A 27,500-nucleotide genomic window follows, 5' to 3' on the forward strand; every position below is an offset into this window, starting at 1 on the left:
AACGCTTTTTGGCATAATGCCCATCGTAATTAACGCAAAACTCCCGTTTTTGACCGCACATGCGATCGACACCTGCATCAGAAGGAATAGCATAGACACAAAATATGCGAGCGTGTGTGAACCCGATTTACAAATCACGTAATGCGCCGGATATGTTCTTGTCATCTACAAAGTCAAGGGATCTATTAAATGTTTTCAATAAGGAATCAGAAAGGGCTATACATTCCGCTGCGCGCATATCTATTAAAATCCTTTGGCAACAAATTATTGCGACAAATTACGCACCCAAATTAAGGCATTAATGCCTATGTCATTTCGTTCAATTTGTCTATGTACTGCCCGTAGTACATGTAGTTTGTAGGCAAAATATTCGGAAAGTTTCAAAGCAAACTACCAAGTCCTTGCTGACATACAGCGCTTTTTGGCATAATGCCCCTAGTAATTGACGCAAAAAACTCATGTTTTTTGATCGTGAATGCGATCGACACCTGCATCAGAAGGAATAGCACAGAACACGTAATATGCGAGCGTGTTAACCCGTGATTCGTAAAAATGCAATCCTGGAACGCTGAAGAAGAAGAAGAAGTAAAAATGTAAAACAATCGCCCCGCGATTTACAAATCACGTAAATACGCCCGATATTTTCTTGTCATCTCCAAATTAAGTCAAGGGATCTATTAAATGTTTTGATTCTTATTTCATTACTTGTGTGTCCCATCGCTGGGAAATTCGGGTCAATTCTCCCCAATGGAAAGCTAGCAGGAACAAAGTCGCGCTTCCCCAAAATCAGGGGATCTATCAGATGTTTTTTCTTCTTTATTTTATTGTCCAATCACTGGGAAATTCGGGGCGTTTCCTCTCTGTGGAAAGCTAGCAGCAACAGAGTCACGCTACCTCAAAGTCAAGGGATATATTAGATTTTTGTTTTTCATTACTTTATTGTCCCATCGCTGGGAAATTCGGGTCGCTTCCTCCCAGTGAAAAGCTAGCAGCAACCGAGTCGCACTACCCCAAAGTCAAGGGATATATTAGATTTTTCTCTCTCATTACTTTATTGTCCCATCGCTGGGAAATTAGGGCGCTTCCTCCCAGAGGAAAGCTAGCAGCAACAAAGTCGCGATACCCCCAAGTCAGGGGACCTATAAGGTTTTTTTTCCATTAATTTATTGTCCCGTCGCTGGGAAATTCGGGTCGCATTCTCCCAGAGGAAAGCTAGTAGCAACAGAGTTGCGCAACCCCAAAGTCAAGGGATCAATTTTATTTATTTAATTATTTTAACTATTTTATTGTCCCATCGCTCGAAAATTCGGGTTTGTTTTCTTTGTTATGCTAAAAATCGTAATATTTTATCTATCGGGTCCAAACCACCTCCACCACCCAGCGTGGACGGCTTCACTGTGTCACAATGTGGATGCAAAGAAAGACAAAAAGATCTACTGAAAGTGCACACGCCGAAGATGTGCAATATCTAGTAAAACTGCAGACGGGTCACCTGCAGACGCAGCCGTGTGTGTATGTGTGTGTGTGTGTGTGTGTGTGTGTATAATCCAACAGCGTGCTTACAACAACAACAAACAAACAAAAACACCTAATAAAAAATGTTTAAAAAAAAAACCACAATAAACAACGCGTTAAGCGATATGGAACAAATCAGTCAATCTGTCGCTCGAAACAAAAATATCAACACTAAAAACCAGCCAAATATGACGTCATGTAAGTAGTTTTGACAGCATCGCTGATCACCTAACTTAATTCTGTTTTCACATATTAATGTTTAAAACAAACATAAACTTTGAAAATAATTCTCTGAGAATGTTAGGACAGTTCCACTCATCCTGAACTCAGGTCAAAATGAGTTCAGCTCATTCTCTCCCTGACAGGATGCCTTGAGTTTCCGATTTTTTTAAAAAAAAATTAAAATTTTTTTTTTTATTTTTTTTTTTTACATATTTAGAGCTTTTTGTAATGTATTATTGATATAAGCAGATTCGCGATCGTCGATAATGACTTTTCATGGTGTTTTGTAATTTTTAAATTACAAAGGAATTGATATGTAAGCTAAGACAGTTTCAAGCGAGCTATTTTTCGTGGCTGTATTTACTGTGCAAACAACTCTAAATATGGCAAAAGTGTCACGTGATAATCAACCGTTTGGTTTCGGCGCTCACTGGAGCAGACGATTTTTTCTGTAACCAGTTGACAGAGATGAAACCATATATTACGGTCTCCTTCCGGCAGCAGTCCCAAAATTTCGACTTGTTTTGACCTTAGAACGATGTCTTTATCATAACTGTGAAGAACAGAACGGAGATCACTGTTGAAGTCGGCCAATCTGCAATCATTTTCGTCTCGCGAACACTGATCTCAAATTTAGATCAGTGCTCGCGAAAAACATATGAGAGATAACTCTGTATTTTGGGGGGGATAGATTCGCGTAGGACTGTAGGCTAGTGTCCGGTCAGAGAGACAACTGGCAATAGCCGTGGAGCGATGCTTATCAAAATGAGTTCCACTGAGTCCACCATAATCAAATATAGTGCCGAAAAATTAAAGCTTCTTTTTTAATACAGTAACAGGATAGATTTCTCCCCCGAAAACTACAGAAAATTGGCCATTTTGACCTCCATAATGTAACATCTTAAAAGTAAGTGTAGTTGGACCTGTCTTTAACGACAGTTTGAAACTGTCTACCCGAGTTGTTATCGCAATTTAAAAAAGCCGCCGTTGGCTACTCGGGTGGTGTCTTATCGCCTTCAAGAGTATGTCAAGTGTGTGTGTGGGGTGCGCTCAAGCGCAGAAGACAACGTGATTGCATTCGGCTAACTGAGAGCCGTCCCGCCCGCTTGGTACGTTTAGCAGTCGGTATAGCGAGATGGTAGTGTATGAATTTTCTTTATTGGTGATGTAGAGATAGTACAATGTAATTAAAAAAATAAATGTAAAACAAACATGAGTTTAAAGGTTGTGAAAGACAGGTTGTGAACGTTAGTTGGGGCCGAAACTGGCAGCCGCAGTCCGTTTAGACATGTGATCGCAGTTGACAAGTAAGCAATATCATAAAACATGTCGCGTATACGAAATTACTACATTCAGTCAACCCTTCGAACTCACATTAGGCCCCCCAAAAAAAGGTGTGGTTACGGTAACATAGCCCAAACAAATAGGGTAGGAAGATGGGCAATCACTTTTTTTTAAACTTTTTTTCTAATGTGTACAAATTAAACCTACTTGACAGGGAAATAAGTGTGCGACTCGAGCGCTTTCGCTTTCATTGCGTTTTCTGCACTCGTTTACTTGGTTTTTGTGTGTATTTGTTTGACAAATGTAATAAAAAGTTATAGGGTCGGCCCAAAAAATAGGGTAGGTCGGGTTACCGTAAACACACCTATTTGTTTTTTAAGCCTTATAAAAGACAATACGAAGACAAAACTCAATACCTGTGTCGATTTCATACCTGACGGCAACCGCTGTCGCGTTCACGCCACAGAAAGTCAATATAGCGCAGTAGTGTAAAGCGCTTCTTAGGAAATTGTGCTTTTTCTATTATATTCTTTTTTTTCGAGCTTGTTTTACTCCAAACAGGACATTAAACGTGGTATGATCGGACTAAAGATTCAAACACATACGATACCGATTGGCTTCAAGGGAGCCCGGGTAGCTCAGGTGGTGGACTTGTGATCTTAGGGTCGCGGGTTCGAATCTCGGCCGTAGCCCAGATATGTCATATACTACAACAACAAAAGTTCAGTGAAAGATAGAAACGCTTACTTGCGTTGCAACTTTGAAAACATTTAAGAGTATTTCGCAGTCGGCTGCAGGTCGAACATCATGGAAAATTACATATGAAAATCCGGACGAGGAAGTAAACTTTACCAAAACATTATTGCGAGAAATGTCGCGACAAAACTGCCGGTTGTTGTTCTTTTTTTTTAATTTTTTTTTTTTTACCTCAAATGCACTCGACATCTGCATGAGTAGGAATAGCATCGGAACACAAAATACGCATGCTAACTTAACAATATAAGATGTTTGATGGGTTTTTGACAGACAAGGAGACCATATCGTCTTTTGTTTCATCTTTTTATCGACCAAGGCCGAAGGCCGCGGTTGATAAATATGAGACAAAAGGCGATATGCTCCCCGAGGTCCAACAACAAAATGCTGGTCTGACGACAAGCCACCAAACATCGTTTTTGTCATCATTTTGGTTGTGCAACAAAATGCACAATAACGCACAGGGAGACGAATTTTTAGAATCCAACTCCGGGCCACAAAGCATCGTCACAGTAGCTCGAGATAACACGTCAACCTGTGACGTCAAACGTAGCTTGTTGACGCTTTTCTTCGTCTGAGAATGTACGGAGCTGCGATAATACACGTGTGTGAATTCAGTAAGTGTTGAGCATATTTCTTTTCTTTTTAAGTGTTTATGACTTTTCGTTGTGGATTTTGCGATTACAGAGATAAGTTGCAAATTGACTATGAGTCGCCGCGGTAATTATCAACATTGTCATTGATTGGGTCTTTGAGAGTGAATGCTTACAATCGTTGTCCTCGGAAACAAAAATCCAAAGCCGCGATGGTTCCACACATCAAACAATCAGCCTGATTGGCTTTTACTTTGACAATCCACGTTTCACCTGAAAGCTCAAACCCATTCACCACCTCGATTTATTGCATGGGGAACATGAGATTTATTTACCAGGTGTTTGTGAATGAAAACTCGTGAAAATGATGACAAGACAACCTTTCCGGGTTTTTTTTCTGTCGATTGTTGGGATACCCTTATTTGATGAGCGGTGGGATGGGGTGGTTATTCTTGGTATAATTATTACAGTATGTTACTGATTATCAGTAAACCCCAAAATGAATTTATGACAGTGATGTCACCCATCTCCAGTTAGTTAATTACACTGGCGACGGGTGACAGCACAGTCCGTCATCTTTTGAAAAATTTCTTAAAATTACTTCTCGATGTTTCCCAAACAAACAAACAATTGTTATGATAGATACTGAATAAATCATGTAGTTGAATGTGCATCTTGTACGTGATTGGGCTATGTTAATGGTGTTTTGTTTAAAGCGAAAAAATGGTTTTGTCTTAACCCTTAGGCTGGTTGTCGCGACATATGTCGCGCTACTTTACGTATACTGTCACCTGGTTGTCATGTCACCTGGTTGTCACAACATATGTCGCGCTACTGGCTCAGTCTGTTTGGTCGGTTCCGATTACCTCCCATGGCTGCGAAAACCTATATGACCGTTTTTTGTTATTTTTCTCTCTGTTATTGTTAATTCACCAGTGGCTATGTAACATGTGTTACAGAATTGCACCATGTTCATCATGTACATCACTTTGTATTTGTTTATTTGCAATGTTTTTAATTTTTTTTGTGAGACGCACAGAACCATGATAGGATTTGCGATATATAAAAACCCTTGTTATTATTCTTCTTCTTCTTTTTATTATTATTATTATTATTATTATTATTATTATTATTATTATTATTATTATTATTATTATTATTTTGTTTTTGTTTTATCTATATATTTTTATTTTATTTATGATTAATATTACCATTATCAGTATATAAGAGGGACCACTTTTATACCGAAACTGCAATTTAAAAAAAAATAAGTTGAAAAAATCAAAAATAACATTTCACGCTTGATTTAACTCCTGTTTCCATCTCGTCACAGACCAATTGCGAAGGCAGAAACGCTTTCGGCGGCCTTATCGCTTCACACCTAAGGAGTCAAGTGTCATTAAGTGCGTCACTGACCAATTCACACCTCTTGGCGAAAATTGACAATAGGCCACGATAGACGCTGTCGGAGAACAGAAGTAGCTCGCTGACTGTCTGATTTTTTCCGAGCTTTTAAAACCTCTCTGGGCAATAAGATGTGGACTATCTTGGGATCAAGGCGGAGTTTGTTTGTTACGTGTAAGGATTACCCAAATGACAGGCAGACAATACATAATTCGTTTGATCTTAGTGAGCTTATCGTTCCGGCTAGTTGCTGTAGGCCTATATACTGTAAACTGGAGTGTTCCACTTTTGAACACATTTTTAAAACACCTGTTGTGAACACTGTATGAATTACTCTTTTACAAAAGTAACACACATGAATAACACAAACTAAATAGTGTTTACCATTTGTGCTACTTATGGCCAGTAGAATTAAACATACTTCTCCAACTAATTATTGCGACAAATTACGAGTGACGTCTCTTCGCGTTGACGTCAAAGATTGCATGAGGCTTTTGGAGTCTCTCTCTCTCTCTCTCTCTCTCTCTCTCTCTCTCTCTCTCTCTCTCTCTCTCTCTCTCTCTCTCTCTCTCTCTCTCTCTCTCTCTTTATTTCACTTTTGTAGTTTGTCCCTCTTTAGGGCGAGGGCTGGATGTAAAAAAGCAGATCACTGCTTAATCTACCACCCTCGTTAAATAAAGAATTGTCATTGTCTCTCTGTCTCTCTCTCTCACTCTCACTCTCTCTCTCTCTCTCTCTCTCTCTCTCTCTCTCTCTCTCTCTCTCTCTCTCTCTCTCTCTCTCTCTCTCTCTCTCTCTCTCTCTCTCTCTCTCTCTCTCTGGATGTTTATATGCAATGATTATTGCAACTATGCTGCAATTTCCACACTATATTGTTTTTCCCATTTTTGAGTGTGTATACAAAACCATAACCTTTTTTCTTATTACTATTTACATTATGTTCGTCTGTAAGAAACAATAACCTTGTCAATTTTACTATCTGGGCGGGGATATAGCTCAGTTGGTAGCGCGCTGGATTTGTATTCAGTTGGCCGCTGTCAGCGTGAGTTCGATCCCAGGTTCGGCGGAAATTTATTTCAGAGTCAACTTTGTGTGCAGACTCTCTTCGGTGTCCGAACTCCCCCCCGTGTACACTACATTGGGTGTGCACGTTAAAGATCCCACGATTGACAAAAGGGTCTTTCCTGGCAAAAATTGCTTAGGCACAGTTAATAATTGTCTACCTATACCCGTGTGACTTGGAATAATAGGCCGTGAAAGGTAAATATGCGCCGAAATGGCTGCAATTACTGGCCGTATAAAATTTCATCTCACACGGCATCACTGCAGAGCGCCTAGAACTGTACCCACGGAATATGCGCGATATAAGCCTCATTGATTGATTGATTGACTATCTATATTCTGTGCGTCTGTATTAAGTGTTTGTATAAGGGGCAGGTTGTAAGATTAGGCTTTGCCTAAAACCTCTATCCTTTAGTAATAAAGTTCAGTTTCAGTTTCTCTCTCTCTCTCTCTCTCTCTCTCTCTCTCTCTCTCTCTCTCCCTCTCTCTTTCCCCTCTCTCTCTCTCTCTCTCTCTCTCTCTCTAATTGAAATGGGCCCAAGGCCCAATCAATAAACCATCCAAACTCCAGACTCCAGACTCTCTCTCTCTCTCTCTCTCTCTCTCTCTCTCTCTCTCTCTCTCTCTCTCTCTCTCTCTCTCTCTCTCTCTCTCTCTCTCTCTCTCTCTCTCTCGCTATGATCTCTCTTGCTTGTTTTGTCTTAAATAGCGTTTTACTTGCTCCCATGGGGTCGCCTTCACGCGGCGGGAGTGTTCCCACTGAGCTTCCCCACCCCTTTACTTCTCTTCTTTTGTCTTATTTCTGCCTTACCAGTCCTTTCACCTATATTTCCTTCCAAGAAAACTCTCCCTACTATTCCCTGCAGTTTTCGATTCCTTTCTTGTTGTCTTATTTCTACCTGACTGGATCCATCACCTCTATTTCACTTACCAAAAGTCTTCTTTTCCACATCCTTATTTCTCTTCCCCCCGCATGTCGTAAGTGGCGACTAACGGATTATGTTTCTCCTTTTACCCTTGTTAAGTGTTTCTTGTATAGAATATAGTCAATGTTTGTAAAGATTTTAGTCAAGCAGTATGTAAGAAATGTTAAGTCCTTTGTACTTTTGTTTGTTTGTTTGTTTGCTTAACGCCCAGCTGACCACGAAAAGAGCCATATCAGGGCGGTGCTGCTTTGACATATAACGTGCGCCACACACAAGACAGAAGTCGCAGCACAGGCTTCATGTCTCACCCAGTCACATTATTCTGACACCGGACCAACCAGTCCTAGCACTAACCCCATAGTGCCAGACGCCAGGCGGAGCAGCCACTAGATTGCCAATTTTAAAGTCTTAGGTATGACCCGGATATGCGCCGAAATGGCTGCGATCTGCTGGCCGATGTGAATGCGTGATGTATTGTGCAAAAAAATTCCATATCACACGGCATAAATAAACCCCTGCGCCTTGAATATGTGCGCGATATAAATTGCATAAAAAAAAAAAAATCCCTGCGCTTAGAAGTGTACCCACGGAATACGCGCAATATAAGCCTCATATTGATTGATTGATTGATTGATAATTTTATGTCTTCATAACCAAGGTCATGATGAGCTTTTTATAATTTTGGTTGGCGCAAATGTGTCTTCACTGTAACTAGCTACCCCCCCCCCCCCCCATCCCTCCCCTCTCACCTACCCACACCCCCTCCCCTTTGTCTAAAAATGTGAAGGGGAGAGGTGATGGAGGTTGAATAGGAGCTTCGGTGTGCTTTAACTGGTAGTCATTTGTTCAGCCGAGTTATCTATCTTCCTTGAACAGTTTATGATTTTCCCGGTCGGACAGATTGTTTGATCAACTGACCAGGCAAAGTGATTACCAAAGCCATGCTAGCTGCTACCTTGGTTAAAGTTAACGTAACTCGAGAACGGCAGTGAAGTACTTGCGGCCTTCTTTTCATTTTCCAGGAAGCAGCGCGAACGAGTCCACTTCACACCTTGGAGTTGGTTTAAGCGTGTTTTATTCAATTTCTCATACACACGTTTCAAACAATAACAACATTAAGAACGTTAACAAGCAGAGTGCTTATGGACACGTTCTTGAAATGATAATCAATACACATTCCGATAGCAAAACATGGCGAACAAGTGATAGCTTCAACACTTATCTTGATAATCTTTAATTATATGGAGTTGTGCTTGGTTTGACCATAAACATTATCTTGTCAAGGACGTCGTAAATTGCCCCTCGGTGAAAACAGCTGGTATTATGTGCAAGTCGGTTTAGTTCAATGATATTTTAGCAAACAGACACCGATGAAGATATAAATGCACGTTTGCTCAAGGGGACTTCCTGTCTCGGGGATGATGATGATGATGATATATCTCTCTTTATTTCCCTCTCTTGGAGAGTTTGCTGCGTGATAGCCTCTAACCCTTATCATTGTATAACAACGTTCAATCATCATCGTCATCGTCATCGTCATCGTCATCGTCATCTCTCTCCCGTTCTCTCTTTCGCCCCACCCCCCCCACCGCCCCCCATTCCATCACTTTCCCCAACTTAGTATGTTCTAAACGAAGACTACTTTCTTTACACACTCTTAAGTTTACATGTATTATTACGTTTTAGTTTTGCAAGTCATTTTCCTCTCGAATTTTTTATCTTATTTAGTGTAACACTATTTGCTGTCTGTCCTCTTATTTGCTGACTTCTTTTTATATTTAGTCAAGTTTTGACTAAATATTTTAACATCGAGGGGGAATCGAAACGAGGGTCGTGGTGTATGTGCGTATGTGTGTGCGTGCGTGTGTGTGTGTGTGTGTGTAGAGCGATTCAGACTAAACTACTGGACCGATCTTTATGAAATTTGACATGAGAGTTCCTGGGTATGAAATCCCCGAACGTTTTTTTCATTTTTTTGATAAATGTCTTTGATGACGTCATATCCGGCTTTTCGTGAAAGTTGAGGCGGCACTGTCACGCCCTCATTTTTCAACCAAATTGGTTGAAATTTTGGTCAAGTACTCTTCAACGAAGCCCGGGGTTCGGTATTGCATTTCAGCTTGGTGGCTTAAAAATTAATTAATGACTTTGGTCATTAAAAATCTGAAAATTGTAAAAAAAAATAAAAATTTATAAAACGATCCAAATTTACGTTTATCTTATTCTCCATCATTTTCTGATTCCAAAAACATATAAATATGTTATATTCGGATTAAAAACAAGCTCTGAAAATTAAATATATAACAATTATTATCAAATTTTTTTTTTCGAAATCAATTTAAAAACACTTTCATCTTATTCCTTGTCGGTTCCTGATTCCAAAAATATATAGATATGATATGTTTGGATTAAAAACACGCTCAGAAAGTTAAAACAAAGAGAGGTACAGAAAAGCGTGCTATCCTTCTCAGCGCAACGAATACCCCGCTCTTCTTGTCAATTCCACGTGTTCTGTAAGTTCGACAGCTACTTGACTAAATGTTGTATTTTCGCCTTACGCGACTTGTTTTTCTTCTGTTGGTTTAAACAAGATTTTATGAAGGAAATACAGGGTGGCATGCATAAGCGATATAAACATTTGTGACCACACAATAAGCTAAATTATATTAAGTGTGTTTATAAATATGTACATCTAGATAGGAATTACTATTTCACGTTATGTCAATGTCAGAGAGTTGCTTATCTCCTTGTTATAAATGTTAGACAGACAAGATACAATTTTTACCCCCAAAAAGAGGAAAAAATACAGCAAAAGAAACAGAGGATGTGACAGAAGACGGGAAGGGAGTTAACTTTATTTTTCAGCAATATCGGGGATATATAAGTCGGTAAGGTGGGTATACAAGCATTTCAGAGAGACGATGACTGTCACAGACTTGCCAATTCAATGTTCCTGCAGCAGCAATATTTTCATCCAAAATGTTGTCCAAACTAATTAAGTTGAGATTACTCATTTGAATACAAAGAAAACCCTTTAGAAAGATTCACTCAAACTTGATGAAAACCCCAGATGAAGCATTTGTTTGACATCTGTTCTGAACTTCCCCTCCCCTTCCTCATTATATGGGTACCTCTCAAGATCGGCAGTGAAGTACTTTCGGTCTTATTATCATTGCCCACGCGGCAGCGTGCATGATTGAGTACACTTCACGCGTTCGAGTCGTGCTTGAGTCAAGCACGTCGTAAAATAACTGTCGGTGAAAACTGTACAAGACAGCTAGTATTATGTGTAAGTCGGCTAAGTTCAGGGATATTTTAGGACACAGAAACCGATCAAAGTGTAATGCGCGTTTGTTTAAGGGGACTTCCAACTTCCAAAGGATTTTATAAAAATGCGCGCGGCGGAATTTGTTATGGCTTCTTTGATACCCGATTTTTCAAGGGTTTGAACCATTCGTTTATTTCATTTATTTAATTCCCCTCCCTGCCCCTCGGGCCTTTCATCCTCCCCCTCTACCCCCACCCTTTGCCTCCCATATGTTTCTGAGTTCATTTCGGTTCATGCAATGTTTTGCTGAGAGCAATTTCTTGTCCCGATGTAACTTTTTCGTACTCTGATCGGTCCTCGTGGATTTTAAGTAGACAACAGGTCACGGTCCAAGTATTCTTGTAATTGGTCAATCCTTTGAGAAGTTTATGGCGATGCTTCAAGAAAGAGATTGGTCAGTTGGATGTGAAAAACCTATGTGGCAAGTTGTAAAGAGGATTTTCCTTCTCAGACAGAAAGATTAGCAGCGAAAAAGGGAAGTACCAAAACGTTGAAATTATCCGGGTGGGCGGATACATCTTTGTCACTTCTGGAGATTCTTTTCTTCAAAATGTGTTTCTTTTGCCATTTGCAATGAAATGTTTTGTGACTCCATTAATTCATCCGATTTCTTTTATGCAACATAATCTGTCTTTGTTTTTGTGACTTTTAAAAATGTTTACATTCAAATTAACTTTTATTTGAAAAACTTCTTTAAAAAAAGAAGAAGAACAAAATAGAAAGAATCCATGGTCCATTAAACTCTCTGATCTGAGTAGACATTCGCTCTTTATTTCCTGCGATTTAAAACAGGAAAAAAAAAGGATGAAGGGAACATTGTAACACATGCAATTTCAATCAATCAATCAATCAGTGAGGCTTATATCGCGCATATTCCGTGGGTACAGTTCTAGGCGCTCTGCAGTGTTGCCGTGTGAGATGAAATTTTATACGGCCAGTAAATGCAGCCATTTCGGCGCATATATTTACCTTTCACGGCCTATTATTCCAAGTCACACGGGTATAGGTAGACAATTATTAACTGTGCCTAAGCAATTTTGCCAGGAAAGATCCTTTTGTCAATCGTGGGATCTTTAACGTGCTCACCCAATGTAGTGTACACGGGGGGGGGGGGGGGGGGGGGGGGGGGGGAGGACACCGAAGAGAGTCTGCACACAAAGTTGACTCTGAAATAAATTTCCGCCGAACCTGGGATCGAACTCACGCTGACAGCGGCCAACTGAATACAAATCCAGCGCGCTACCAACTGAGCTATATCCCCGCTATATCTATATTTAAGCGCTATTTTCTGTGCTCTCTCTGGCCGATGTGAATGCGTGATGTATTGTGCAAAAAAAATTCCATCTCACACGGCATGAATAAATCCCTGCGTCTTGAATATGTGCGCGATATAAATTGCATAAAAATAAAAATAAAAATAAAAGATAAATCCCTGCGCTTAGAAGTGTACCCACGGAATACGCGCAATATAAGCCTCATATTGATTGATTGATTGATAATTTTATGTCTTCATAACCAAGGTCATGATGAGCTTTTTATAATTTTGGTTGGCGCAAATGTGTCTTCACTGTAACTAGCTACCCCCCCCCATCCCTCCCCTCTCACCTACCCACCCCCCTCTCCTTTGTCTAAAAAATGTGAAGGGGAGAGGTGATGGAGGTTGAATAGGAGCTTCGGTGTGCTTTAACTGGTAGTCATTTGTTCAGCCGAGTTATCTATCTTCCTTGAACAGTTTATGATTTACCCGGTCGGACAGATTGTTTGATCAACTGACCAGGCAAAGTGATTACCAAAGCCATGCTAGCTGCTACCTTGGTTAAAGTTAACGTAACTCGAGAACGGCAGTGAAGTACTTGCGGCCTTCTTTTCATTTTCCAGAAAGCAGCGCGAACGAGTCCACTTCACACCTTGGAGTTGTGCTTGGTTTGACCATAAACATTATCTTGTCAAGGACGTCGTAAATTGCCCCTCAGTGAAAACAGCTGGTATTATGTGCAAGTCGGTTTAGTTCAATGATATTTTAGCAAACAGACACCGATGAAGATATAAATGCACGTTTGCTCAAGGGGACTTCCTGTCTCGGGGATGATGATGATGATGATATATCTCTCTTTATTTCCCTCTCTTGAAGAGTTTGCTGCGTGATAGCCTCCAACCCTTATCATGGCTGCAATTACTGGCCGTATAAAATTTCATCTCACACGGCATCACTGCAGAGCGCCTAGAACTGTACCCACGGAATATGCGCGATATAAGCCTCATTGATTGATTGATTGATTGATCATTGTAAAACAACGTTCAATCATCATCGTCATCGTCATCTCTCTCTCCCGTTCTCTCTCTCGCCCCCCCACTCTTTCTCTCTCTCTCTCTCTCCCTCTCTCTCTCTCTCTCTGTCTCTCTCTCTTACACACTTTCTCTTTCCTATTCTCTCTCTGTTTTGTTCTCGTTTCTCTGAAAGATTTGTTTTAAACAAACACGTAGGAAAGAAATCTGCAGAGCTGTTGCAATTGTGTCTTTTATCTCTATCTTTTTCTTTGTTTTTGTTTCGGTTTTTTACTGTATGCCTATCTGTCTGTCTGTCTGTCTGTCTGTCTGTCTGTCTGTCTGTCTATCTCGCAGGTTACTGTCTGTCCGTCTGACCGTCTGTCTGTCCGTCTGTTTGTCCGTCTCTCTCACTCTGTTTCTGTCTTTCTCTCTTACTTATTTAATTACCCCAACTCTCACACTCTCTATCTCTCTCTCTCTCTCTCTCTCTCTCTCTCTCTCTCTCTCTCTCTCTCTCTCTCTCTCTCTCTCTCTTCCTCCGGCAGCACATATTTTTCGCTCCAGCAATTTACTTGAAAAAGTGAAGAAAATGCCTGTCGTTGGAAGCTACCTTGACAGGCCTGCCAGCTGACCACTACGTCAAGTACTGGAAAGTCACAGTCACACTTTAACTGCTCAGCACAGAGAACCAACAGGCCGCCATTTGCAGAGCTAGTCTACGCAACGTAAAAAAACCCAAAACCTTCGCAGCTCAGACGTGACAGACAATGATCCCAACAATTTAACAGCAAAGAGGTATGCGTTTCTTCTGTTGATACAGCTGATCGATCATCTGCGAAATCATGCCAGCACAACATCAGGCATAATTCACACAAACACGTACGACAAAGTTCACGACGTTAGGAACAAACAGAAAATGAGACTACACGCCGGCGAACGCATTGACAGTGAGGCAAGCTGTGTTGTGAACATTGAAGCACGTGAATCACGGAGCCACATTCCATCCAAGGTGACGGAACCTGCCTTGCAGCAATCCATTGACTCCACGTGCGTGGCCCCTGGCAGTGACAAGGACAGGTATTTTACGTCAGAGAGTGATACAGAGGAACCTGTGGAAAAGCAGTTGACTAAAGCTGAAAACGATGCTTTAGAAAGGGAGTACAGTCTAGGGGAAGTAAAAGCACTTGCTTTAGAAATTACTACGAACCCCAGAACACGAAAGAAAGTGAAAGGTGTGCAAAACAAAACAAAGAACAATTCTTTGATTAGACTGGTGTACACTGCTTGTAAAATCAGATCACTTCATGTTCACCTACGATTGTACCAAAGCTGAAACACTGAACTGGACGTTATTCAGGGACAAAGCAGACATGAGTTATGATGAATCAGAACGACTGGCATTTATTGAGGAGACTGCAGATGTGCGACGAACACTGTACCATGTTGAGATAAATCATATCGCCAAGGATTTGCATGCACTGGTTACACTTCTCAGAGCCTACCTTCAGACTTGAACTTTGATCGCTGTTGTATCACATTTACGTATCATTACATGCTGTTTCTCTTGCCAAACTTGTAAAGCACTACTACTATATTTTGCAGCTGATACTGGTAAAACGTTAATACACTATGATTGTATTAAAACATTATTGTACACAATGCACTGGGAACATTTTCAAACATAATGTGGTTAACTTCTATTTCACTTCAATGAGCGACGGCGGGATGAAAAAAATAGTATTTTAGCATTTCTTATTCTGTTACAGTGTTAAGATAAAGATCAATTCAATCCAATTCAATTTAATTCAATTCAATTCAATGCAATTCTCTCTCCCTCATTCTCATTCTCATAAATCAGACTCAAACCATCCGTTGTCAGGGTCGTGAATGCTGCTGACTGGATTGGAGATACTCTTAAGTCGCCACTACTTCTATTATGCAGCTGATACTGGTAAAATGTTAATACATTATGATTGTATTGAAACATTATTGTACATAATGCACTGGGAACATTTTCAAACATAATGTGGTTAACTTCTATTTTACCTCAATGGGCGAGGGCGGCATGAAAAAAAGAGCATTTTAGCATTTGCTATTCTGTTACAGTGTTAAATCATTGTATGCGTGTGTGTGCAAGTGAGTGTGCGAGCGCGTGTGAGTAATGTTGGTAGTTTAGCATTGGTTTTTTTTTTCCCTTTTATTGTTACATGTTTGTCTAATAATTTACAATTATTATTTTGACATTATTTCAAACCTGTTATATTAAAATCGTCCGCCAAATTTAATTTGCTTTTAAGAGTACGCTTATAAGCCTAGCTTGTTGTTCTCCATGTTTCTAATTTCATGTATGCGGCAATAGTTCCAACGAAATTTATTGAATAAAAACTTGTTTTTAAACCAAGATAAAGATCAATTCAATTCAATTTGATACAATTCTCTCTCCCTCATTCTCATTCTCATAAATCAGACTCAAACCATCCGTTGTCAGGGTCGTGAATGCTACTGACTGGACTGGAGATACTATTATGTCGCCTAGCGCCATGTAACTGATAAAACCATTCATAGCACAGCGCAGAGTAGCCTATAGCTCTGCGGTAGCTCTGCGGTTTTGGACGTCCCCATTTCACTGCTGTACAGCAAACATCGCCCCCAAATACCTGTGTCTGTGTGTCACCGACTTAGTTGCTCTGCAGAGTGTGTGTGTGTAATGCTGCTTTGCTCTGCTGAGTTTGTGTGTTATACCGCTTTGCTCTGCTGAGTGTGTGTGTGTGTTTGTGTTAATTACGGTCTGTCTGTCTGTATATTCTTTTGTCTGTCACTCAAGGGTAAGGGGGGGTCCTTAACCTCTCCTTTGTTGTCTCGGTCTGTCTCTCTGTCTCTGTCTACCTAGCCTGTCTCTGTCGCTCTTTCTGACTCTCTCCCTCTCAGCGGAGATCAAAGCCAATGAAAAACACACATCTCTGAAGCAGTTTTAGCTTGTGCCTCCAAATGACTGCTGTACAACAACCAGACCCCATCTGACTGCTGTTTGGGAAACAGTCCCCAATTCACTGCTGTACACCATTTACGTATCATTACATGCTGTTTCTCTTTCGAAACTTGTAAAGCACTACTTCTATTTTGCAGCTGATACTGGTAAAATGTTAATACACTATGATTGTATTGAAACATTATTGTACATAAAGCACTGGGAACATTTTCAAACATAATGTGGTTAACTTCTATTTCAACTCAATGGGCGAGGGCGGGATGAAAAAAAAAACATTTTAGCATTTCTTGTTCTGTTACAGTGTTAAAGAGAAAGATAAATTCAATTCAATTTAATTCAATTCAATTTAATACAATTCTCTCTCCCTCATTCTCATTCTCATAAATCAAACTCAAACCATCCGTTGTCAGGGTCGTGAATGCTACTGACTGGATTGGAAATACTCTTATGTCGCCTAGCGCCATATATGTAACTGATGAAACCATTCATAGCACAGCGCAGAGCGATAGCTCTGCCGTAGCTCTGCGGCTTTTTGGACGTCCCCATTTCACTGCTGTACAGCAAACATCGTCCCCAAATACCTGTGTCTGTGTGTCACCGACTTAGTTGCTCTGCAGAGTGTGTGTGTGTAATACTGCCTTGCTCTGCTGAGTTTGTGTGTTATACCGCTTTGCTCTGCTGAGTGTGTGTGTTTGTGTTAATTACTGTCTGTCTGTATATTCTTTTGTCTGTCCGTCTGTCACTCAAGGGTAAACCGGCACGGTTAGCCTAGTGGTAATTAAGGCGTGATCGGGAGGTCGTGGGTTCGAACCTCGGCCGGTGTCACGATTTCATCTTTCGCCTGTGTACATATTTCCCCCTCGATATTTACTCGAGACTGAAATGTTGTTTCCTGGTAAAATTAAGAAGGGAAATTATTTATGGACGAAAAGCATGTCAGTTTCTTGCATGTGAAAAAAATTGGTTGTGAAATTAAATAGATTTCACTCCCAAAATCGAATTCTTCGAAAACGTGTACCGAGTGGTTACGTCCCTTGAGTAAGAAGGGAAACATTTTAGGATGAATCAAATTTCTAAGTTAAATAAAATAATTGGTTGGACAAATTTGGCCCCATGAATGTAAGGTACACAAGGTCGCTCATCAGTACTATCGAAGGGTGTTTTTTTTGTTCAGTGTAGAGTTTATACTAGATCAAGGAGGCCGAAAATCGAAATATCAACACGGCGAAAGATGAAAACGTCACACCGGGTCATACCTAAGACTTTAAAATTGGCAATCTAGTGGCTGATCCACATCCCATTTTGGTGCAATCCCATTTTGCCGCCGTCCCATTTTTTGCCCCATCCCATTTTTGCGACATTTCACAAGCCAAGCGTCATTTTATAAAATGTATAATTTTGGATGATTAATGAGATGAGGATGATTGTATAATGATGATGCTATGGATTTCCAATTTGGATTGAGACAGGGCATTTTACTAACATGTCATAACAATAGCGCGACATCCCATTTTGACACCATATCCCATTTGGCCGCCATGCCGTTTCACCGTATTCCATTTATTCCCCATTCCATTGTCGCGACATTTCACAAGCCAAGCGTCATTTTACTACAGTGTCATAACAATAGCGCGTCATCCCATTTTGACACCATCCCATTTGGCCGCCATCACATTTTTTATTTATTCTTCTTGCCAAGCCTCACTATACTACTATACTGCGTTATTCAACTAGGAAGACATTCCGTTTACGCCAAATTCCATTTTTGCCACAATCCAAAATGCCGCGAAATAGAGATGGCGGCAAAATGGGATGACGGCAAAACGGCATGGCGACAAAATGGAATGTGGCGCTAGTGGTTTGACACGGTGGTAAAATGACACATGGCCTATGAAATGTCGCAAAAAATGGGATGGGGGTAAAATGGGATAACGGCGAAACGGGATTGCGCCAAAATGGGAAGTGGAGCTAATGGTACCTGACATGGTGGTAAAATGACACTTGGCCTGTAAAATGTCGCAAAAATGGGATGGGGGCGAAATGGGCTAACGGCGAAACGGGATTGCGCCAAAATGGGATGTTGAGCTATTGGTACATGATATGGTGGTAAAATGACACTTGGCCTGAGAAATGTCGCCAAAATGGGATGGGGGCGAATTGGGATAACGGCGAAACAGGACTAATAGATCCCTTGACTTGGGGGTAGTGCGACTCTGTCACTGCTAGCTTTCCACTCGGAGGAAGCGACCGGAATTTCCCAACGATGGGACATCCTAGTAATGAATTTTTTTTTTTTTAATTCTTAAAATTAACAGAGTCGCGCTACCCCAAAAGTCAAGGAAATTCGTGTTTGTCCCTTGACTTTGGAGATGACAAGAAAATATCGGGCGCAAAAACGAGATTTGTAAAATTTTTCACAACATATGTCGCCTAGCGCCATGTATGTGATGAAACCATTCATATAGCTCTGCGGGAGCTCTGCACTTTTGGACGTCCCCATTTCACTGCTGTACAGCAAACATCGTCCCCAAATACCTGTTTGTTTCTAAAAAATCACGCTGGAGGTTGCATTTTATGTAATAACCTCCTGAAATGAGTTTTGACACTTTAGAATGGCATGTAAAATGACACATAACCTATGAAATGTCGCAAAAATGGGATGGGGGCAAAATGGGATAACGGCCAAACGGGATTGCGTCAAAATGGGACGTGGAGCTAATGGTACATGACATGGTGGTAAAATGACACTTGGCCTGTAAAATGTCGCAAAAATGGGATGGGGGCGAAATGGGCTAACGGCCAAACGGGATTGCGCCAAAATGGGATGTGGAGCTAATGGTACATGATATGGTGGTAAAATGACACTTGGCCTGAGGAATGTCGCCAAAATGGGATGGGGGCGAATTGGGATAACGGCGAAACAGGACTAATAGATCCCTTGACTTGGGGTAGTGCGACTCTGTCACTGCTAGCTTTCCACTCGGAGGAAGCGACCGGAATTTCCCAACGATGGGACATCCTAGTAATGAATTTTTTTTTTTTTAATTCTTAAAATTAACAGAGTCGCGCTACCCCAAAAGTCAAGGAATTTCGTGTTTGTCCCTTGACTTTGGAGATGACAAGAAAATATCGGGCGCAAAAACGTGATTTGTAAAATTTTTCACATTATATGTCGCCTAGCGCCATGTATGTGATGAAACCATTCATATAGCTCTGCGGGAGCTCTGCACTTTTGGACGTCCCCATTTCACTGCTGTACAGCAAACATCGTCCCCAAATACCTGTTTGTTTCTAAAAAATCACGCTGGAGGTTGCATTTTATGTAATAACCTCCTGAAATGAGTTTTGACACTTTAGAATGGCATTTAACGCTCATTGAAGTTTTAACAAACTTTCTAACACCTAAAACATTCATAGCACCGATAACGTAATTCTAGCTCTGCACTTTGTGTACACATACGTCCCCATTTCACTGCTGTACAGCAAACATCGTCCCCAAATGTCTGTTTTTCTAAAAATCACGCTGGAGGTTGCATTTTATGTAATAACCTCCTGAAATGAGTTTTCACACTTTAAAATGGCATTTAACGCTCATTGAAGTTTTAAGAAACTTTCTAACACTTAAAACAAAAGAGACCCCAAATGCCTGTGTTTTGAGCAAGATGGCATTTTGATACACAGCCGACCCCAAATGACTGTAAAACCACCTATGTGTGTGTGTGTGTGTGTGTGTAGTTTTAACATTGTACGCTAAGTTTTGCTTAGTGCTTGGGTTCTTGGTGTTATGTCTCAGTTAAATGTATGCTTTGTATGCTTGTTGATTTGTGCTAGTTTATTCTATAATGAATTTGTAAAGTGCCTGGAGCCAATTGATGGGACTCGCGCTATAGAAAAGTTATTTATTATTATTATTATTATTATTATTATTATTATTATTATTATTATTAATTTAAAAACACTTTCATCTTATTCCTTGTCGGTTCTGGATTCCAAAAACATATAGATATGATATGTTTGGATTAAAAACACGCTCAGAAAGTTAAAACAAAGAGAGGTACAGAAAAGCGTGCTATCCTTCTGAGCGCAACTGCTACCCCGCTCTTCTTGTCAATTTCACTGTCTTTGCCGTGAGCGGTGGACTGACGATGCTACGAGTATGCGGTCTTGCTGCGTTGCATTGCGTTCAGTTTCATTCTGTGAGTTCGACAGCTACTTGACTAAATGTTGTATTTTCGCCTTACGCGACATGTGTTTTGATGTTTTGAGAAAAACGCGAAAAACTTTCTTTGGTTTCTGAACAATCTCATTTTAGCAATAAGTTGCAAACTGCCAATCTCGAGCGGTGACAGCTGGATAAACGTGAGATAAAGAGCTGACAGCAATATTTTCAATCAGCAAAACTACATAACAACTCACAAAGAGCTGTTGCATGCCTTCACATTCTCAAAACAAGTCTTCCTGTATCATAAAGAAAAGGTGCCTGACTCAAGAAACGAGATCGGCAGCTTTGCTTACGTTACCGTGGCAATGGTTTCCGATGGCCTGAGAGTGTGTGCTCTCTAACACATGATAAATACCCTTCCAGTAGCTTCCCCTTTAGGTTCACTACAGAAATGCCTAACACTGAAAAAGGTATTTTTCTTATGAGCGTGAGATATGGCTTTATGATCAGTGTCTTTTGGTTATTTCACCTTCATGAAATATTCCTTCAAATCTGAGATCACTCTAGCACACTGACCTCAGAATTAAATGTTAATCAGATGGTTTTTTGCTTTCAAATGCTGGCTCTTACCATATTTAAATAAAAAAAATAAAAAACAATCAGCCTATGTGGTGACGGAAAAGGCTTTACGAGAAAACGCATGAATGACACAATTAGAATACAAGCATTGAGTTAATGCTTTATCAGTTATTGTGAAATTAAAAGCAAATTTGAAAATAACATAACATAAATAAAATGGACACATTTTAGTCACTATTTGACACTGCATTACTGACACCTATTGTGTCAGTACCATTCGCACTCGTGCCCTTTTTGGAAGGTTAAAACAAAGACGAATGTATAGGTTTTGTCGTATTAATAACTGTATCAAAACAACCTTTTCAGTGAGCATCGACACTCCAAACAAAACAAAACAGGCGAATTGCCAGCCAAAATTAAAAGGTTTAAGTGTATTGTGTTAAGGATGGTTCTTGATTGATATTTTCTAAACTAATAAAGATACAGTTTACCCTAGTATTTCATTAGCATTCAAAAAGTGGTAAAACAAAACTCTTTAGCCATACACACTTTGTTTGAGGTTCTTGCTTCAAAGAAACCAGTTCAATCTAATGGTGTTAAGTAACAAAGTCCAGTAACTGTTCATTGTGTTGAAGTATGTCGAGAACCACACACATTGTTGTAGCTGTGCCCGCAAAGGTATTTTTGAATTATTTAATTTTTTTATACATCAATAATTAAACTAATTCCTGCAAAACGTGTTCTTGTTTTGTAATATTGAATGTGTGATCTAACTTGTGACCACATTGTATGGAAATTGAATTATATTCAGGCAACATAGCACCAACATAAAAAGTGCACCCCTCGCTAGGTAGTACTGCCCCCTTAACCATATAGTTCTTTAACAAAAATACTTGCATATCGAGAGCTCATGTTTGTGCATAATCGTCACGTGTATTCTTTATGCGCAAGTCCCAAGGTCTGGTCTAAACTTTCTTGGCGAAGTTGCCCCACTGTAAGTTCTGCCAACCTTCAAAACTACACTAATATTCTTCCTGGTTTGAATAATTGTCATGCATGTCACGCTTGCTGGGTTTGCTCAATTCAGCTCTCATACCACCAGTGCAGTTAGTTTGAATATATGCATTCATAACTCGATATCATTCGAGGCGTTTTATATAACACTCACATTTCAACCAGTGGTTTTTTTTCAACTCCAATACTGTTTTTCTTAAGTAAAGAGGAACACTTTTTAAATATCATACTGACACTCATCTTGTTGACGTCCTATGACATTTTATTTCAGCAAGGTAAATCTGTTCTTTCCATTCAACCGTAAACCTGTTTACGATCAAACAGTGTGTGTTCGTTCTCTCTCTCTCTCTCTCTCTCTCTCTCTCTCTCTCTCTCTCTCTCTCTCTCTCTCTCTCTCTCTCTCTCTCTCTCTCTCTCTCTCTCTCTCTCTCTCTCTCTCTCTCTCTATCTAAACCCTTAGAAAAGCACATACAAAAACACCTACTGGCATACATGGAACAAATGAATCTGTTTCATCCTTTTCAGTCTGGATTCCGATCTAAGCATTCCTGCCACACCGCCTTAAAGGACCAGACCACGCTGTTTTAGCGTCAAAAACGCTTCGAATCGTGTTCCTGCGCGACCGAACACTTCCCGATGTTTGCAGTTAGTTAGAAAACCACTTTCTTACCGTCTTCAACAATGTTTGGTTTACTTCGGAATCTTCTAAGGCCGTAATCCGACGAATTTTGTGACCGAAGCGACGGATTTCTTCTCCAAAACGACCCGCCATTGTGCCGCGTGATCTTCGCGAGACTGGCTTATGAATAAATTATCCGTGACGTCACACCGTGTGGAGATGGTAGTTTACCAACATCATGAACATGACAACAACAAGCGTAACTGCAGACGAAATTGAACCGTACATGTTCGAACTACCGGTTTCTCTCCTCGAATCAAGCATGAAAGATGAGGGCGGAGTTCCAGCAGTAGTGAAACAGTGACGATGAAAATTGCGACACTGTTTGTCTCAGCGATCAAAGGTAAACACGCCCGCTCTCTGTGCTGAACTTATCGTCTGCTTTCGAGTCTGTGCTATTTTTTCACTCTCGCCTTGTCAACGCACTCGCGAATAAGTGGGATATTGTTTAAGTGTTCATGCATTGCATTCACGAGTAAAAGAACAACAGCTCATCGCAGTTTTAACTGTTCTTGATTATTTCAGAGACTGGTGTCAGAGTGGCCACTGTACCTGTTGTATTGTGTGGGAGGGGCAGATTTGAGAGAGAGAGGAAGCTAGCCTGAGGTACATTGTAGAATGAAAACTTGCAGGGGAGCAAGAATGCATCACCAGCCACGAAGGTGTACATACAACTTTTTTTGAGGTGCCTATATTTGTTTGATTGTTAAATGTATGTATTTGTTGTTGTTTTTAAAGGCAATCAAGAAAACTGTTGTCATTTAAATTTGTAATACTCAGTCACATATAGTTTCACACACACACACACAAGATTAACTCACTTGCATGCCCACAGAAGAAGTTTGCTCTTCACATTGTTCTGTTGTTGTTTTTATAATGTAATCATTGTAACATCAACACTCAGTAATAACCAATATTACAACACAATCACTTTTTCATCAGAACTAAGACCTATTTTGAGCCTTAATTTAAGTTGACTAGTAATGATATTAATCATAATGTATTTATTTTTATAATGTACAAACTAGAGTATGTATGTGGATATGTGTGTGATGGTGCTGGTATGGATATGTGTGGTTTGGGTTATGTGTGTACTGATGTGTACATTTTATGTGTTTTGTATGTTTTGCGAGTGCGATTTTATGTGATGTTATTCTGTACACCAGCCAAAACAAAATGTCTGGTATATTAGATAATAAACGCACCTTTAAATTTATTAGCGACTACACCCCGTCACCCTCCAGTCCCCCTCCCCCCCATTACACCCTACACTTTTAACATTGTATAAAAAATCATGCCCCAATATAGGTCCCTAGTTACCTGGGAGGACGTTAAGCTCCATAATCAACATCAACAACGTATTGAATTGAATTGAAAAGCTGGGGTTAGGAGGTCTAACTTCTTGATTTAAAGTTTTTTTTTTCTCAGGTGCATGTAGTTTTTTTATTTGCTTGAAATCATGGTGTATTCTGGTTGTAAGAGAAGAGTCAATTTCCTTGTAAGCCTGCAAAATTAAGATTTGTCATTTTTGAAGTAGCCTACATTTTTGTAAGAGTCCAAAATAGTCCAGGATAAGGAGGAAAAACATAGGGTGGGTCAGGAAATCTGAAACATTGCATAGTTTTGTTTTGCCTATGTAGACACAAAAAGTACTTAGAGCACTTTTCCCCCCCCAAGAGAGCATAGCTTAGTTTTAATTATTTTAATGCCACTGTTAGCAAGAGGAGTACTACAGACAGCAATCAAACAGTGGGTTTTTTCTGTAGACATTGCTATTTCTGTTTAGGTGTTTCAGTAGTTTTCTATGCGGATAAATCATGCTGCATGATCACTAGAAACAATCCAGCTCTGTTGCATGCAAGTTTTTTAAAGGTTTTTTTCCCCATGTTACTCCGAGAGAAAAAAAACAACCCACAGAGATAAAGTTGAACTGGCAGTTTGACTGAAGCAGTGGTAATAACACAGAGTGCTCTTCCTACAATCAATTTTTTTATGTGGATGATGATGTCCATACATGTACTTGGTTGTATTATTTTGCTAGACTATTTGTTTCTGTTAGATATATCTGCTCACATGATTGTTGTTCATAATTTGACATTACATTTACTGCTGATCAAAATGTATTGTTGGAATAGGTCTGCTTAATATTCTGACTGCAGTTTTGTAATAAAATCAAATAACACAGATGTTTTAAGTATCAAAGTGCTTTTCACACACACACACACACACACACACACACACACACACACACACACTCACACACTCACACACTATGAGTATGGCTGCAAACATGAATTTGTACTTGTATTAATTATAATTACTGTATTACAGAACCTGATCTGAAAAAAAGGACAACAGCAAATTATTCATGCAAGCTTGCTGTATTAACGATTTCTTTATCTATTTAATACAACACTGAATTAGATAACAACTATAACAACGTGTGTGTGTTTGTGTGAATGTCTATGTGTATATGGACGGACACTGATTAAACCTGAGACTCATCGATTACCCAGGTGAGTGTAAAAGAGGGAGAGAGAGAGGGAACTTTAAGGTGGGTGCATGGGGACGGACATGTAGTAACAGATATATGTTTTAATCTGTAATCTTAACACATGTGCTTAAAATTAGGAACAGATGCCATTCCACTACAAATACTGTCAGTCTGACAAAAACGCCCAGTGACACTGAACCCCTATCCCTTACAGAACACATTCAGTATACATGTACTCACTTCCTTTCGTCTGCGTTTAGTGAAAGCAGATCGTTCTGATGACATTGGTATCCGGTTTCTGACCTCCTGTGAGTGGTCAACAATTGTCGGAACTGGAACTGCGTTAGGCAACAGCTGTTTTGTGTGTGCCAGGTTTTCTTGCCGGCTTAACTGCGTTCACATTGGAAGAAAGTGTCGCGAAACACAGCACATCATCGTGTTGGCCGTTTCCAGTTAATCAGTCTTGCTGCAGAAGTTGTAAGCCCATCGGAAAAAGGTGACAACTGATGCCTGAACCTTTTTTCTATACTTCATAGCTATCAGCAGCCGTGCGCATTCCTTCGGCGTGCTGTTGATGCTCGATTTAGGCAAACGCCCACTTGAGCGTAAGCTGTAACTTTCGGTTTCCAAACACTAAGTGACGTCACAGCCGGTTCTCGTCTACTGGCGGCCATTTCGAAATCTCGTTTAGCAGACGAATTTGGCGGAACGTTTTTAATTAAATCACAATGATTAAGCTACGAATCGGTGAATTTCTTTACATTTTTGGAATCTTTAGGTGCATTTCTCTAACCTTCAGTCATCGGTTAGTGGTTCTAATAACCTTTAAAACAGCGTGGTCTGGTCCTTTAAGCTCTTTATGCGAGACTTGGCTGTCAGCAATAAACAAAGCAGAAATAACGGGAGCGTTGTTTCTGGACTTTAAGAAAGCCTTTGACCTAGTAGATCACTCACTTCTACTAAATAAATTAAAGTGCTATTTAAAAGACGACTCCGCCTGTGCCTTTTTTGAATCGTATCTTTCAAAACGGAAACAGTATGTATCCATTAACTGTAAAACTTCGTCAAATGAGTTTGTCAGAAGTGGTGTCCCTCAAGGGTCTGTATTAGGACCTATCTTGTTCTGTATTTATATAAATGATTTACCCCTTCATGTGTCCGATGAAAAAGTTAGATGTGAGTTCTTCGCCGATGACTCTTCTGTTCACACCAGTCAAAAATCTTTGGAATCCGTCAACTCTTCTCTTCAAACAAGTGTGGATGAAATCACTGAGTGGTGCGTTTCTAATGCAATGATCATTCATCCGATTAAAACAAAGAGTATGGTGATAACCACGAGACAAAAACACCAATTAAGTCCTTTACAATTACAACTGTCAGTTGGTTCAACTCAAGTGCAGCAAGTTAGGGAACATAGATTATTGGGTGTTACCATTGATCAAGAGTTGAAATGGCAAACTCATTTGAGTAATATTTGCAAACTAGTATCAAAAAATTTGTACCTGTTATCAAAATTAAGGCATTACGCTGATTCTGCAGCACTCAAAATGTTCTATTACGCCCACATAATGCCTCATATAAACTTCGCATCGACACTTTGGGATAACTGCAGTGATGTTCATTTAAAAAGACTCAATTCCCTGCATCGCCGAGCTGCAAAACTTATTCTGCATGATTTGAATAGGTCCACGGATGATAAACTAAAGCTCTTGAATTTCCTCCCCTTGAAAGATCAGTTGACGTTAAACAAGGCTGTGTTCATGTATAAAATTCTAAATGACGACTGTCCTAAATATTTGCAATCACATTTCAAACATGCCACAAAAAGATATGGGTCCCAAAAAATCATCCCTCCCATACCTCGCATAGACCTCTACAAATCGAGTTTAGCCTTCTCAGGAGCGTTTCTCTGGAACTCCTTACCACAACAGATAAGAAATGCAACTTCAGTGAAAATGTTTAAGAGACAGTCACGTTCACACATCATTCGTGAATGAAATGTCTTGTTCGATTGTTATTTTGTTAAACATTTTGTACTAATGTTAACGGATGTGTAGCTGATCGGAGCAACTTATTCCCAAATGAAAGGTATAACTATGTCAATGTAATTTTGTAATTTTTTGAGTTCTCCTTATGTAATTCCTTAAAATTAATGCACATTGTGTTGCATTCTGTACAATGTATTTCTGTATTTTATATGATTGAATTTATATTTGTAATGTGCGTCT

The 27,500-nt window shown here is 39.9% G+C and overlaps 1 protein-coding gene and 1 long non-coding RNA gene across 2 annotated transcripts in view; one reads left to right on the forward strand and one right to left on the reverse strand.

Annotated features, from left to right (window-relative positions):
• LOC138963633 (receptor-type tyrosine-protein phosphatase epsilon-like) overlaps positions 1–8,702 on the reverse strand; it is a 38,411-nt gene extending 29,709 nt beyond the window's left edge. Inside the window, exon 1 of the mRNA XM_070335479.1 lies at positions 8,678–8,702. Within this exon, the coding sequence (XP_070191580.1) occupies positions 8,678–8,702 (25 nt within the window). The remainder of the gene's footprint in view (positions 1–8,677) is intronic.
• Positions 8,703–22,659: 13,957 nt separating this feature from the next.
• LOC138963798 (uncharacterized) lies at positions 22,660–24,964 on the forward strand. Its single transcript, XR_011454910.1, has 2 exons — positions 22,660–23,121; positions 23,304–24,964. It is a non-coding gene; the product is annotated as an uncharacterized lncRNA (long non-coding RNA).
• Positions 24,965–27,500: the final 2,536 nt, after the last annotated feature.

This window comes from Littorina saxatilis, linkage group LG4 (genome assembly GCF_037325665.1).
Source record: "Littorina saxatilis isolate snail1 linkage group LG4, US_GU_Lsax_2.0, whole genome shotgun sequence".
Taxonomy (NCBI): Eukaryota; Metazoa; Mollusca; class Gastropoda; order Littorinimorpha; family Littorinidae; genus Littorina; species Littorina saxatilis.